Source organism: Anser brachyrhynchus, assembly GCF_964034855.1.
Source record: "Anser brachyrhynchus genome assembly, chromosome: 19".
Lineage (NCBI taxonomy): Eukaryota > Metazoa > Chordata > Aves > Anseriformes > Anatidae > Anser > Anser brachyrhynchus.
This window is the reverse complement of record NC_137712.1, coordinates 645,557-659,596: the sequence shown is the minus strand read 5'-3', so window position 1 is coordinate 659,596 and position 14,040 is coordinate 645,557. Positions and strand designations below refer to the sequence as shown.

Sequence of the window (14,040 nt, the reverse complement as noted above, 5' to 3'; positions counted from 1 at the left end):
TTTATTTGCCTGAGACCTAATTTAGGACTGATTACAGTAGTAACTGGACAGGAAACAGAAAAGAGCTAGCACTTCAAGAGTGAGCAGTATGACAAAATGAGACTATTTTCCTTTATTCTGATGAACCACTTCCAAGTTTACATTCAAGATCTCCTATTTTCCAGACAGAATTTGTGAATTGTCTAGGCAGTCTGACTGTTGTCCTCAGGTTTGGGCTTTTTCATAGTACGTATCTAATAACAAGAGAATTTATAACTGTAGAGACCTGTTTCATGACAGAGCTATTGCTGTTGGTTCTAGAAGTTATTTTTAATTATTTTTTTTATTGATTTTTCTCCCATTTTACCTTTAATTCTATAACAACCTTATACTTCTCACAGCAAAATGACTGGTGGGGTATCTTTAAGTTAAATAATTATTACAGTCATTAAACTGATTTTTGATAAAAGAGATAAGTTATGAGAAGTGTTAATATAAAAATTAAAATTATTTGAAGCGCCCTGCACATCTGTGGCTCAAATATCTACAGAAAACAGCAGAACTTATGCTGTAAAAGTCTTTCATGTGGATCCTTAGTACGTAACAAGGTACAGCATTGTATAGCCGTTTAGGCTCTGTCAAATCAAAGTTCATCATGTTACTTCCACAGTCACATTAGGGAGAGAAGCCTAACAGTACAAGCCTACTGCTTCTGTGAGTAAGCTCAGTGTTAAGCCTAGCCATAGAATTGTCTCTTGAAATAAAGGTCCTACAGCAGAATAGTTTAAAAATTTCTTTCGATTCTGAACAGCAAACAGGCTATCCAGGATCCCTGAGGTCTTAAATGTCCCTTGGCCTTCTTTTGACCCTGTATACACCTTACATTCTTCCTTTAATGATTGACACTCAGTGGGTATGTGCCTTCAGGCATATTGAAGTTGTAGCTGCTGCTTCATCAAAGCAACTGTTTACAGCTGGTTTGAGTTGGATGCCAATAAACAGTATTCTTTTTGTCTCAAAATAAAAAGCAGCTTAAGTCCCTAATGATAACGATTTTGTTCTTTGTAGAAGGAAAAATCAGATAGGTAGGGACGGCCAGACACTCAGCTTCACAAGTCACTTTATACTCTTTATACTTACAGCTAAACTGCTTTTATCTCCTCAAGTGAGTGGGCTATAGATTCTTATCATTGTGGCAGAAGTGATGAGGGTAACATCTTTAGTTGGAAATCATTGGCAACATGTGGAGAAAGCTTAAGATGTTGTCACACTTTAACTTGGTCCTGATCTGTTCAAAGGCAGTTCATACTTTCTAACTGTGCCAGCAGGTAGTGAGAGAGAGTCAAAGACCATCAGAGTAAAATAGATCATGCTTTTCTTTGGAGAGTTTATGACTTTCATAAAGTAGGTACAAAGAAACTGCAGCAGTAACTGTTATTTTCTAAATGAAGAGCTTATGTTCACCCAACCATATTTCATTAACTTGTACACCCAAGCTTCTACATTTCCTGCCTGGTTGGTGCAATGCTAGAAGCCATCTTAAATATTTTAATGCCTATTGTTAGTGAAAAGAGAACAAGAGAAATGTGTAAATCAGCTGTGCCCCTGATGTGTGACCACCTGACTTGTCCAACATAGCAGGTAGCAGGACATAGCCATGTACTGGGTTGTTTTCTGTGGAATTTGCAAAATTTCCAATGCAAGCTGTTTTGTGACTTGTGTTGATGTGAGATCCAAAAGAGTAATCATTTTCCTTCCAGCAGCAAGTAGAGAAAATGCTATCAACACTTTTAATGTTGATTCTTTGAGGGAACAGTAGAAAACAGATTTAGGACAGATCCCTCAGTGAAGCCAGACATTTTTAAAGTCTTCTTCCTTGTGAATGAAGATCCAGTCTTAGTACTGTTGGTATCAAAGTAGCTCTTTTTATTTTTTTAGTACTTGAAGCAAAAACTGACAAAGCTTCTCATCCTGTATTTATCTTTAGCAGATGATCTTAACCTCAGAATTATGGGTAAGTAAATTTCTTTCTATTACAGCAAATATTATGTTTAAAAAAATAAATAATAGTTCATAAACTTTGAAGAAAGGACAGTGCAGCCAGAGCAGGATTTTTTCAGCCAATTATTCAACAGCGCACCGAATTTTGGGGAACATTTACACAACTTTCAGAAATACCATGGGACATTTCAGTGCTTTTATAGAACAATTTCAATCAATACCAAAAGAAAGGAATGTCATATTGATATAATGAGGTGGTGACTTTGTACACCTCCTCCATAACAGGCATCTCTATTTTTTTCCTCTTTGGATGCATATTTGCATGTGTGTACTATGCATACATACACAAAACCAAAAAATGAGCAGTATTGTCCAGCTTTGTCCTACTTAGTTTTCATTTAATTAAAAAAAAAAAAGTTAATAAAATGTTTAGACAAACCTTTCAGTCTTGTGAGATTAAGAGCATAATCGCCTTTGCATGCCTAATAATGTTGTTGGTATCTTAAGGGATTTAATTTTCACACATACAGAATGGTCCTGTGTGATATGTTTAACTGCTGGAATAACTTAAAACCTATGTTAATGTTCCAGGCAAAAGAAGGATCTGGGCATGCAACAGGGCCTTACATGTTGATGGTGATCTTTATGTATGTGTTTAGGCAGTCTCGTATACCAAATACAACTACAGATGCTGATAGCTAAGTCTTTAGGACTTAGTCTTTAGGGCTATTGAACGTATTTGGCCTTACAGAAGCTTGTAGATTTTGGTAGCTCACCGTTAATCAAGAATTCAGTTTAGAGAGCAAGTAGAGTAATCATTCATATTAGAATAATTAGACAAGTATGTTCATTTACATAAAAAAGGATGAATCAGATATTTGGAGCCTTCAAAAAAGCCTGTATTGAAAGAGCTATGTATTTTGCATCATAGTATTAGTAATGTGTAACTGACTTGATGTTAATAATAGTGATTCCATATTACGAGAATAAGTTATCCTTCCTAGGCATTTATGGACACACCCTTAGTCACCTTAGGGTTTCTATTTGTTTGTTTTTGTTTTTTCATACCAGTGTTCCTTTTCCTTTCTCAACAGTCTTCTTTTTTCCAAAGGAAAAAAAAAAAAAAAAACTCCTGGAAAATGCCAGTGGACACTTGGTTTTGCTGATTTGTATTATCAGATGATTGAATTTTGTGGGGGAAGGACAGTAAAGAGAAACTGTGAGATGATTGCTGGAAAAAAAAAAGTTTTCATCCATTAAAGGTCAAGCTAATAGAGCATGATTTACAGCAGAATATGGTGGGGACTTTTGTAAGATAAACAGCAACTTTTCATGTTCAGATGGAGATTCTTGGGTTAAATTGCTATCTTTGAGTTCTGAACTTGGAAAGGTATTAAAGTGGAATTAAACCTTTACACAATCCGGCTCTTGTGTCATTCAGGATTTTTTTTCGTTCTGTTTAATTGTACATCACAGCAGGGTTCTGAGTGACTGGTGCTCTAAAGAAATGAGGGGTAGGGTTAAGTCTGCAGCCCACTGCTCTCTGCTAATCCTTCTTGTTCCTTGAAGAAGGATTTACTTTTGCTGCCAGCTTGTGAAAGACTTTCCTCGTCCAGAAGAGATTGTTGTGGCTTTCCTGGGGAGGTGTGGTTGCTATAGCAGGGAGTCACGCCTGGGTATTTTCTCAGACCCTACTGGGAATGGGCCAAAAAAGAGCCGAAGAAGAGTAAAACTGGGGATTAAAAAGTAGAACAATGGGAGACAGGAAGATAGGAGTGGGAACAAATGGGAATTACAGCACCAAAAATAATGCAAAGTGACAAAAAAAGGAAATAGAAAAATAATAGCTGACAGTCTGACTGAAAAGAGAAACACTACAAAAGAACAATTTATTTTCAACAGGCAAAGAAAATAAAAGGGCATTTGGGAACTAAGACACAGGCCAGTGTGTTAAGTTTTTTTATTATTATTATTAATTTATTATTATTCTTGCTGTGTTGCAAACATATGTGCATCAAGTATTAAACAAAACTATTCCTCTTATTCCCTTTCTATATCCATCTTTTTATTACAATCTATTTATTCAAAACAAAATATTCTTGGATTTTTAACTGTATTTACTTATCTGCTGTTAAATGATATTTCTAATACTGTCTATCCCTACAGACTAAGTGTAGGATAATTCTGGTCTTTTCATATAAAATATAGATGTTTAGATAATAGCAGAAGAGAGCCAGCTCTCCACTCAAATTCTGTTCTTCAATGATTCTCAAAGGAATAATTGCTTCCAGGGAAATGCCAGTGGGCACTTCTTTTTGCTGCTGTTTACTGGAGACAAATTCTTCAGTTTCTGCCATGGCAATGCCCCTGATATAAATACCTGGTCCTGCCGCTGCAGGGGCCTCGGCCATCATCCCACCACAGTTACATCCTTAAATTGCATTTGCCAGCTCATGGCTACGACATGAAGAGCTTATCTTTAGGATTTTCAGATGCTGCGTTTTGCTCCTAAACCCCTTTGCTCTACAAATAAAAGACAGCCTAATTCTGCAAACATCTGAACTTTTTCATCTCAGTAAAAGAAGCAGAAATTTTCATTCAGACTAAGGTTTATCACATTGCAAATAAAATTTAAAAAGAAGGCAGTCCCACATCTAACAGCAAATCTCTCTGAATGCTTTTCCTGCACCCTACTGCTTTATATATAGGAGAGGCAGAGAGATGTAACAGATGAAACATTTTGTTTATGAAGTGTCTATGTTTTGTTTTATTTCACATGTTTTTGCAATATAGATAACAGATTACACCACAGAGCTCTCATTGCCTTGTGCAATAAAGATACTATAAAGCCTTTCTGGGTATTAATAATAGATTGTGTTGATGAGTTTGGAGAAGCTGGCAATAGACCCCCCACTGTAAAGACATTAACACCACAGGACTAAGGTATCTTTCCCTTGCAAATCAGTTTCTAAATTGGCTGTGCTGATGGGTTTGGGCACAAGCTCTTGTACAGCATCAGTGCAGCAGGCACCGGAAGTTAGTTTGTTTTGTTTTGTTTTGTTTTTTACTGGCAAATAATGTTTCTTCCTATTAATGCTTTGTTGAGACGAAAGGCCCTATGTACATTCTTTCCCTAAGTTCTTGCCAGCCAAGAAATAACTTAAAAATTACATTTGAATTGCTTTGACATTACTATTTTTTTCTTTAAAAGTGAAGGCCAAAACAGTGAATCACCAACAGTACAGTTCCCCTGCTTATAGGGCCTTTAGGGTCAATTTTTATATAAAAATTATATTAGAAGAATTTCACTTTGTTGTTGGCAATGTAAATTCAACGGAAACTGTAAATTCAGTGTGCCACTTAGAGAAGAAGAAAGATAAGACTTCTCATCAGACTAGTGAATATTCAATGCACTGAAGAAAGCCCTCACAGATCTATTTTATGAAATAAGGCCTCCACTGTACACAGTATAAGTCATTTCATGCACTTGAAAATCAATGAATTTGTACAGGTAGGGAATAAAGATGGATTTAGTTTAATATGTGTAAATAACTGAATGTGAATCCAAAGAAAGAAAAAAAGTAAAAAATGCTGGTTGTCAATAATGAACTTGCTCAGCAGAGATCCAGCAGAAATACAAACACCCCAGCACCTATTATGCTTTCATAGCACTTTGATATAATTAATGTTAAACGAAAAGCACAACAGAAGCCTGTTTACCCTGTTTTTAATTCAAAGACAAAATAACATTATTTCCCAAATGTTTGTGCTGCGTAAAATTATAATTCTAACAAAATCATCGTATTTGTTAATCTATTAGGCTTCTAATTGCAGCCCTGACTTTATCAATTCAGTTGGAGCCCTTAACTTTTATAACAGTTTATATTCTCCAGAACAGATTAGGAGAAAATTGCAGCCATAATCTGTACAGTGCAATTGCCATGCTATAAAGAGGAATGGGAGAAGCTGGGAAGAGCAATTGGATTCCCAAAGGTGGAGCACAGTAGAGCAATATCAGTGACTTTGTAAATGAAAAATTGTTTTAATTCCCTTCTAACAGCAATAATTCGATTCTTCATAAATTTTTCCATCAAAGTGTTGTAAGGAAAAATGCTATAAAATAGAGCTGCATGGCAGTGATAGAAGGCATTGAACAAAGTGGTCAATTAAGGGATGAAAATTAAGCAAAGAGAAGAATCCGTTCTGTCACATTCCGCTTGAAGCAAGAAACTCCTCTGCACTTTACATTTTATGTTTTACTTTATAGTTAAGGAAGATGCAACTTTTCCATTCATTCTGTCCCTACTTCAGCAAGTTGCTTTTGCATGGCGGTGTTGAATTATAGGCATCCTTACATGTTTTACTGAATCCGTTAGTTGCATCTTTTTCATTCATCTTGGAACTGTGAGTTCAATCCTGGAGCCATCAGCAGGAAGAGCCCAAGGGGCCATGGAGTGCACGCTCCCCTCTGCCAATGGCAGCAGCAGCAGAGGGGGCCAGAGGCCTGGGCTCAGCTCCTCGCATGCAGGCAGAGAGCAGTGGCCGTGCAAGGGGCAGCTGTAGGGAGAGGAAACTCACCCGGGTGGAGAGTCTTCAGTAGCTGTGCCTTTTGCAAGAGCAGAGGCTGGTGTTGCTGGTCCAGCTCACAGTGCTGTAGGGCACAGAGGTTCTTGCAATGCTGTCATCCCAGTGCCCAAAGCCTTGGCAGATGCTGAAAATGGACCAAATTCTGTTCCTGTTCACACAAATGGGACCTCTTCCTTTTATTCCAGTAGGAAGGAAATCTCAAGCAGAGGGCAGTATTTTAGCAGTGTGTCTTATGCAAGTCATTGTGTGGGTCAGGCTGGCTGATGAAGGTACAAAGGACCAGTGCTCAGTGTGCAGAGCATCATAGGACTGTAGCTCTCTGGTAACACATGGGCTCGAGCTCCTGCCAGCCTCAAAGCACGTGCATGCATAGCATGGGACTGCGTTGTCTCCATCATTATTTTATCTGTTAGGTTGCTTTTGGGTGGCAGTACAGCATTTCGTGTAAAAAATACAGGTCAAATGTTCACGGGGAAAAAAGGTACCTCGGTGCCACATTTTAATCTAGGAATCCACTTGCACTTTGTGAAGCATAGCTTTAAACGCAAGTGTTCATCAGTAGGTGGTATTCTTAATACAGCACCTGTGGATAGAGGATTAATAAATACTTTTTTTCAGTCTTCCCTCTAGAAAAAAGGTGTTTTTTTTGTGTGTGTGTTTTAGGTTCTCTCTATATACATTTTTTCTAGAAACTTTTAAATTTTGCATTTTTGTACATTTTATTAATACTCAGTGAAATGGAATTAGTTTTCTTTTACTGAAGATTCATCTATGAAGTTGACTTTAATAAACTATGTAATTATTTTTTCTGCTGGGAAATATTTAAAATGAATGGTTTCTTTTTTCTTTTCTTTTTTTTTTCCAAAGCATAAAATTATAATATTTCTGTTCTACTTTGGTGCACTCGAGATGTTTTTAATGTTCAGAATTTAGTGTAGCCAGCAAGTTTTTCTTTTTTTTATGTGCACCCATGAGCTGTAAGATGCTACAGAAATGTTCAAGTCTTATGCTTGAAAAAAACATGCATAGTATTTTCCCCAATCCATGTCATCTAAAGAACACAGAAGTATCAAAATGTTTTTTGAAGAACAAGTAATGGATGTCATTCATTAGTAATTTAATTTCTTCTCTTAATTAAACTTAGTTGTGTGAAAAGCATAAGATATTTTACTTCATTTCTAACATACTTTTTTACTATTTGAGTGCCAAGTGAACTCCCAGTTGTATATATAGGCATGATAGGGATGTCATATACCAGCTATTATCAGAAAGAAAAGCGTCAGGGTTTAAGACCGTATCTACAATATTTACAAAAGCTCATGACCATCATCTTTGCATATTTATTAAGTAAAGAAAAGGCAGGTATCTGCTGTGGTTTCTTGCAACACACAATATCAGAATAATGCAAAGGAAAATGATTTAACATTTCAGATAATTAGATGGCAGCATCTGTCCTCTCACATATATCAAAGGTGACTTAATAACTTCCTGTTTACTGCTTCATGGCAGAAGTCCAGTAAATAAACAACCTGACTGAATTAGTCTATTTTTATACCTCTGTTCTATATAACAAACCTCTTGAACCACACTTAATATGAACAGCAAATTTCATATAGTACATTGAGATCACTCAGCACAGATTAAATTAGTTATAATAAAACAATTAAAATGTATTTGCCAACAACAGGAGGAAATGAAGGACCTGTGTGAGCAATAGAAAGGTAAAGGGTGGGATGTTGGGATATTGTAAGAGTAAACAGCAGAACAGTGATTCTCAGGAGCATAGCAGGGTCAAACTTACAGCAAGATAGCTACGCAAGAGATAATAAATCAGTAGTACACTAAACACCAGATGGTTGTGCCCATGCAGGAAGGCACAACGGATCATGTAACTGTGGTTGTTCCTAAGGATTGCTGATTCATCCTGACTTCACAGGGATATTCTACCAAATAAAATCTTTATGGCCTCTTCCGCTAGTGAACATTTTCATCTACTGTTTAAAGACAGGACCACGTCTTACTGTTTTCATTGCCCCCAAAATATATGCAAAATCAATTTGGTAAGTTCACCCAGTTTAAAATAGTGAATATTTTTTGATATCTAGTACTGTGAATTTGCTTCACAGTGATTGTTACAAATACTTGAATGGACAAACAGGCCATTGTTCCAAGCTTTAGCTCAGTTGAATCCCCTAAGTATTTCAGTCATAGAGACAAACACACTTAAAAACTCCTAAACTTATTGAGTTGTCTTTCAAAATTGTCCAGGCAACAGAATTTATTTATAAAACTCTTGCAATCATTGATTCAAAACAAGGTTTTCTTGTTCTGCTTTTCTCCTTTGTCCTCTTTGAACAATTTTCTTTGGAATGTTTTCGTTGTGCTTAGGAGTCAGAGATTTCCTGGGGCTTCTAATAAAGGCATTTGATTTCCACTCTCCACATACTTTAACAAGTCCAAGGATTTTGAGGTTTGACGTTAACTTAGGAGAGCTGGAGATAATCAGACGGGGGGGGGGGTAAAAAGCCAGAGTTATGCAAATTATTTGTAAAAAAAAGTATAGAAAGTAAAAGAAATATTTCTTTAAATATGGTTGAGTAAGACAGTCTTTGTCTCAGCACATAATATCTGCATGCTCCCCATCAAATGTATTGCTTTGATTAAAAGCTGCAAAGGGGTGATCTGTAAAGTATTCCTGCTATCCTACACTTCTCAACAGGTTTATTACCATTCGTTTATAAAATGAACAGTCTAATGAGCAGTGTTTTAGGTCACAGATATCAAAGACTGGTCATTTGTCAAGATTAGTTTCCTGTTGTGAGACTGCCTTGTGCAAAAAAAAAAAGTGCATAACCCTGGATTACTTTCTGGAAGCTGAAAAAATACCAATAAACACTTTATAAGATAAATTTAATGAAAATTTTATAATCACAGAATTAAATCCACTACAGTTCAATTTGTGTGAGTGCATGTTATAATGCAAACAGTATCTGAGTACAGATTATGACTTTTTATTATGTTGACAAAGGACAATTTAGAGATATGAAGTTTATGTAGTATTGTCAGACAAATATAACTGTTAATTTGAATGATCTAATATTACATTGACAATAATGTAATTCATTATAACTAAAAGACTGCATTTGGAAACATTACTGTGAAAGCACCACCTTTCTGGCAATAGTCAATTGCCAATAAATAACATGAACTATATTCTATTTGTGTTGGACATCTTTTACTTTGTGGAAAAAAGAGAAAAAAGCACTTGATAAAGCAATATGACATAGAAGACACTAATCAGGTAAACAACACACACCATAGCACAAGGATAAGAAGAAAGAATGTTTCTATGTTCCAGTTAGAAGAAAGGTGAAGGGGCAGTGTATGCTTTCCTACTTAAAATTATTTCTAAACAGTATTATTTTTATGTTTTGACTTTAATTGGATGGTGGCAGATTTTGCAGTTTGCTTGGGAGAAAACTGAAGACTGCTGCTGTCTTAACTAATGCAATACACCATTTATTGCAATACTAGTCCAGCCCCAGCTTCAGAGGCACTGAACCACTCATGTGCTGTCCCCTCTGCAAAAGAGCCGTAGCAGGCCTTCTGTGCCCTGGTTCCCGCAGCCTTTCCAAGGGAAGCTGCCCTTTCTCCTGCACTCAGGTGGCAAAGCAGGAAGGTTTCTGCCTGCTAGCTGCTTCCTACCTGGGCTCGCCTTGTGCTGGGGCGCAGTCCCATGGCTGCCACCCACACAGGGCTGTGTGCTGGTCCAGCAGATCTGCAGTACGGATAGTTTGGCCCAGAAAGACTTACTGCATGATCTCTTGGAGCCAGCATCTCTGCTAGTTTATTCTTTCAAAGAGAAAAAAGTCCTTATGCTTTCAGTATCTGTCAAGAGTCTGGCTTCTGTGGTCTGCCTACAAAGGAGCTTGGTGGAGCAGACATCCTACATTAACTCTTTCTGTGGAAAACCTCCGTGTGAAGTACACTGATCACTCAGCATTATTTTTATTAACAGCATGACCACAGTGCTGGAGTTTTATCATCATTATCACAGCAGTATCACAAAGGGTTTTAGACAGATCACAGTGCAGGATCACGGTCACTTTCCTTCTAAGATTTCTCATACCAAAAGCACTGATTTGAAATGCAAATGAAGTCAGGAACCTGGAAACTGTAGAAACAGAAATGGCAGCAGCATTTCTCGGTCAGGCTGTTACATCTGCAGCCCATCAGAGCTGTTACCACATGTAGGGTCTGTCCCATCCCTCCTGATAGCCATCCATTGAATTTTACTGAAGCGTACACAGGTTAACTGTCACACTAGTATAAATGAACTGATGCCAGTTAGGGGAGCCGGATGCCTTCACACCAGATTTGCTAATCTTCAGATTCTTTAAGTGTGCTCCATCATCACAACAGTCTTCAAACAAAAGATACAAGCTTAATTAAACTGAGTCAAATAGGTTTAAGAAGTTAAATAGAAACAACTTTTTTAAGTGCTTAAAATCTGTTTGCTCTTTTTTTCCCATTGTATTTTAATCCTTTCAGATATGTTATTATGTATAAATAGAAATATTTCCTGCATAGGAATTTACTAGCTAAGACATTGTAATATTTTTGTGATGCTTACTAGTTAGAACATAAAATCATATTTTCCTCTCTTAAAGTTTGTATGTAAGAGCAAAAAAACCCAAACATATAGGCAAACACAATAGACTGCAGGAAATTAAATGGCCTATATACCAGCAGTGGCTGTGGGTCCTGCATGACATCAATTTTCCTTTAATAGATTTAATTCATTATATACCCAAAAAGGAGTTGCTAAGTGTCCCTTGTATGACTTGTGCAGTGCATATCTGTCATGTTGTAGCCGTGATTGTGCAAAGATATACACCAAACCAGCAAGGTTAATAGAGTAGATCTCTTTCATCAGATCAAAAGATACAAATGTAAAAAACACACAAGGTCTTGGGCACTCCACCTTGCTTTGGATGCAGTATGCAAATGTATTTACATTTTCTTTTCCCTCTTACCCATTTTGTGACTCTGCTTTTCTGAAGAGCTAGTGGTTGCCATTTTGCTGTATTTTCTCAGCTCAGACAAAATGGAAGCTTTGGAGAACTCAGTAGCTACCACAGACTGTGTCTTCTAAAATTGATGATATTTGCCTTTTATAAAAATAAAAATTAAAAAAAAAAAAAAGATAATTCTGAGGATGAAAAAGAAAGCAGCATACCTCATCCTAAAAGGTAGAATCTCCTTTTTCCTGTGAACGCATTGGTGCAGTTGTGTTAATTTTATTTTAAAAAATGTAAATATTAATGTACCTTGCACTTTGATGTATTGCCATAAGAGACACTGAATTTCAAATTACCAAAGCCACTATGTGATACAGGGACATAACTTAGCTATTCATCTTTATTTGAAGCAGCCCTCTTCCGAAAAGCTCACTTAGGGAGATTCCCAGTTGCTATTAGAAAAGCAAAATAAAATTAATCTAAATCATTCAAACTTTATCTTAGAAAATTAATGATGGATGAAAGAGGGGGTTAATAAAGGTTTAATAAGAACTAGTCTGGAATATAGCGTATATTCCAGAGCCTGTGATTATAGTGGTAATTTAGCAGATTGTATCGCTGCCTGTCTCTGCCAAAGGATGTTTCACACCATTTAAAATGCACAGTATTCTCTTTGGAGACAGGTTGGTCTGGAATAACTCAACATCCAAAGAAAAGCCATGTTATTTCACTCCTCTCTTTATCAGTTGCATGTGTGTGATTGCATGTGTGTGTCATCTTCTGCTCAGCATTAGCAATAACCTTCCACGCTTTTTTCTGTGTTCATCTGTTAACCTCCTCAGAGACAGACGATACCAGAAAGGGCAAGTCATGAAATCTATTCAGAATAGGTTAAAGTGCTGATATCAGAACTCCTGTACATAAAAATAAAAATAATAATAATAATAAAAAAAAGAGAGATCAGCGTTTTGTTTTGTTTGCCTTCTTCTAAAAAGTAAATTTAAGTAAATTTGGTTTAGAAGAAAGTTATCCAAACTCTGAGAGCACCTTAATGTTTCTTATCCTGAAGAGGAACAAAACAGTGAGACAAATCTCTAATCCAAAGTGACTGACATTTGAATAAAATGCATGCCTACAATGTTTCCAAGACTAAGGATGCAAGTTTCCCAGTGTACTAAAGTATGAGGCAAGCTGATCTGTAGTTACGTTGAAGAATTTGTTGTATTTAAATTCATGCAGTGTATGATCTGACATTCTCTTTGACTTTACTGCCTTTCTTTCTTACAGGCTGTTTGCTGCCAAGTGCAGTGGCTGCATGGAAAAGATTGCCCCAACAGAATTTGTGATGAGAGCCCTGGAGTGTGTTTACCATTTAAGCTGCTTCTGTTGCTGTGTTTGTGAACGACAGCTGAGGAAAGGCGATGAATTTGTTCTGAAGGAAGGGCAGTTGCTCTGCAAAAGTGACTATGAAAAAGAGAAAGACCTGTTGAGCTCTGTCAGCCCAGACGACTCAGACTCAGGTGAGCTTTCCCACTTCCATCCCAGCTGGAAAAACCACAAAGGTTTGTAGAGCATTTTTACAGAGAAGTATATCCATTTACACATCTACTTTCTCTATACGCAGATGCCACCCATGCAATTCACAGCGCTTAGCAGGCACAGCTGAAAATCCCCAGTCTGTTCTCCTTAACTTAATTTGCTGCTCTCTTAGTAAAGGGCAAAAATTTATTTATTTATTTATTTTTGGTCAAGATTGTGTTTTTCTATGAGAATGTAGCATGTGAATCAGACTGACTTCAAATATCCAAGACCTTGTTTAAAGTGTAGGCATACTTTCCTCCACCAAAAATTTGCTCTGATTTCAGGGAATCTTCTGCACATATACTTTCAACAGTAAGGTACAAAAATGGCAAAAGTAGAAAACATGATTTTTCAGAGTATTCCAAAATATATTTCTCTCTTCCAGTCACAGGCATTAACTTTAAGGAAAATGACAAGTACCACATACACATACTGAGAAGAATCTGAAAAAAAAAAAAAAAAAAAAAGAGAAATGGGTTTGTTCCAGCAATAGCATGAGTAGTGCAGAGGAAGCCACTGTGGCTGCACACTTGGAGAGGATGTCTGCATATCAATTCCTGTTAAAGCAGGCAAGGAGACTCACACAAAAACAAAAATAAGAATAAAAAGCAATACCATGGAGCCCATCTCTGAATGATTTCAAATACAATATTTGACTCTCCTTATCTCCACCCAGACTTCTTTCTGGTAGTATGTCTCTTCTATGCTTTCTGATCATTTGTGTTATATGTGTTATTTTGTGTCTGAGCTTCATTCTTGTGTAAACCCAGGAGGCAATCTACATACTGACTCAAGGATAGCTGCTCCATGGTTTGTGTGCTACACGTGGTACAGAAGTGAGGCATGCGAAGCTTGCCTGTTATGGATTGTC

At 36.9% G+C, this 14,040-nt stretch overlaps 1 protein-coding gene across 1 annotated transcript in view; it reads left to right on the top strand.

Moving 5' to 3' along the window:
• LMX1B (LIM homeobox transcription factor 1 beta) overlaps positions 1-14,040 on the top strand; it is a 109,153-nt gene that overhangs the window by 84,208 nt on the left and 10,905 nt on the right. Inside the window, exon 3 of the mRNA XM_080561350.1 lies at positions 12,876-13,108. Within this exon, the coding sequence (XP_080417476.1) occupies positions 12,876-13,108 (233 nt within the window). The remainder of the gene's footprint in view (positions 1-12,875; positions 13,109-14,040) is intronic.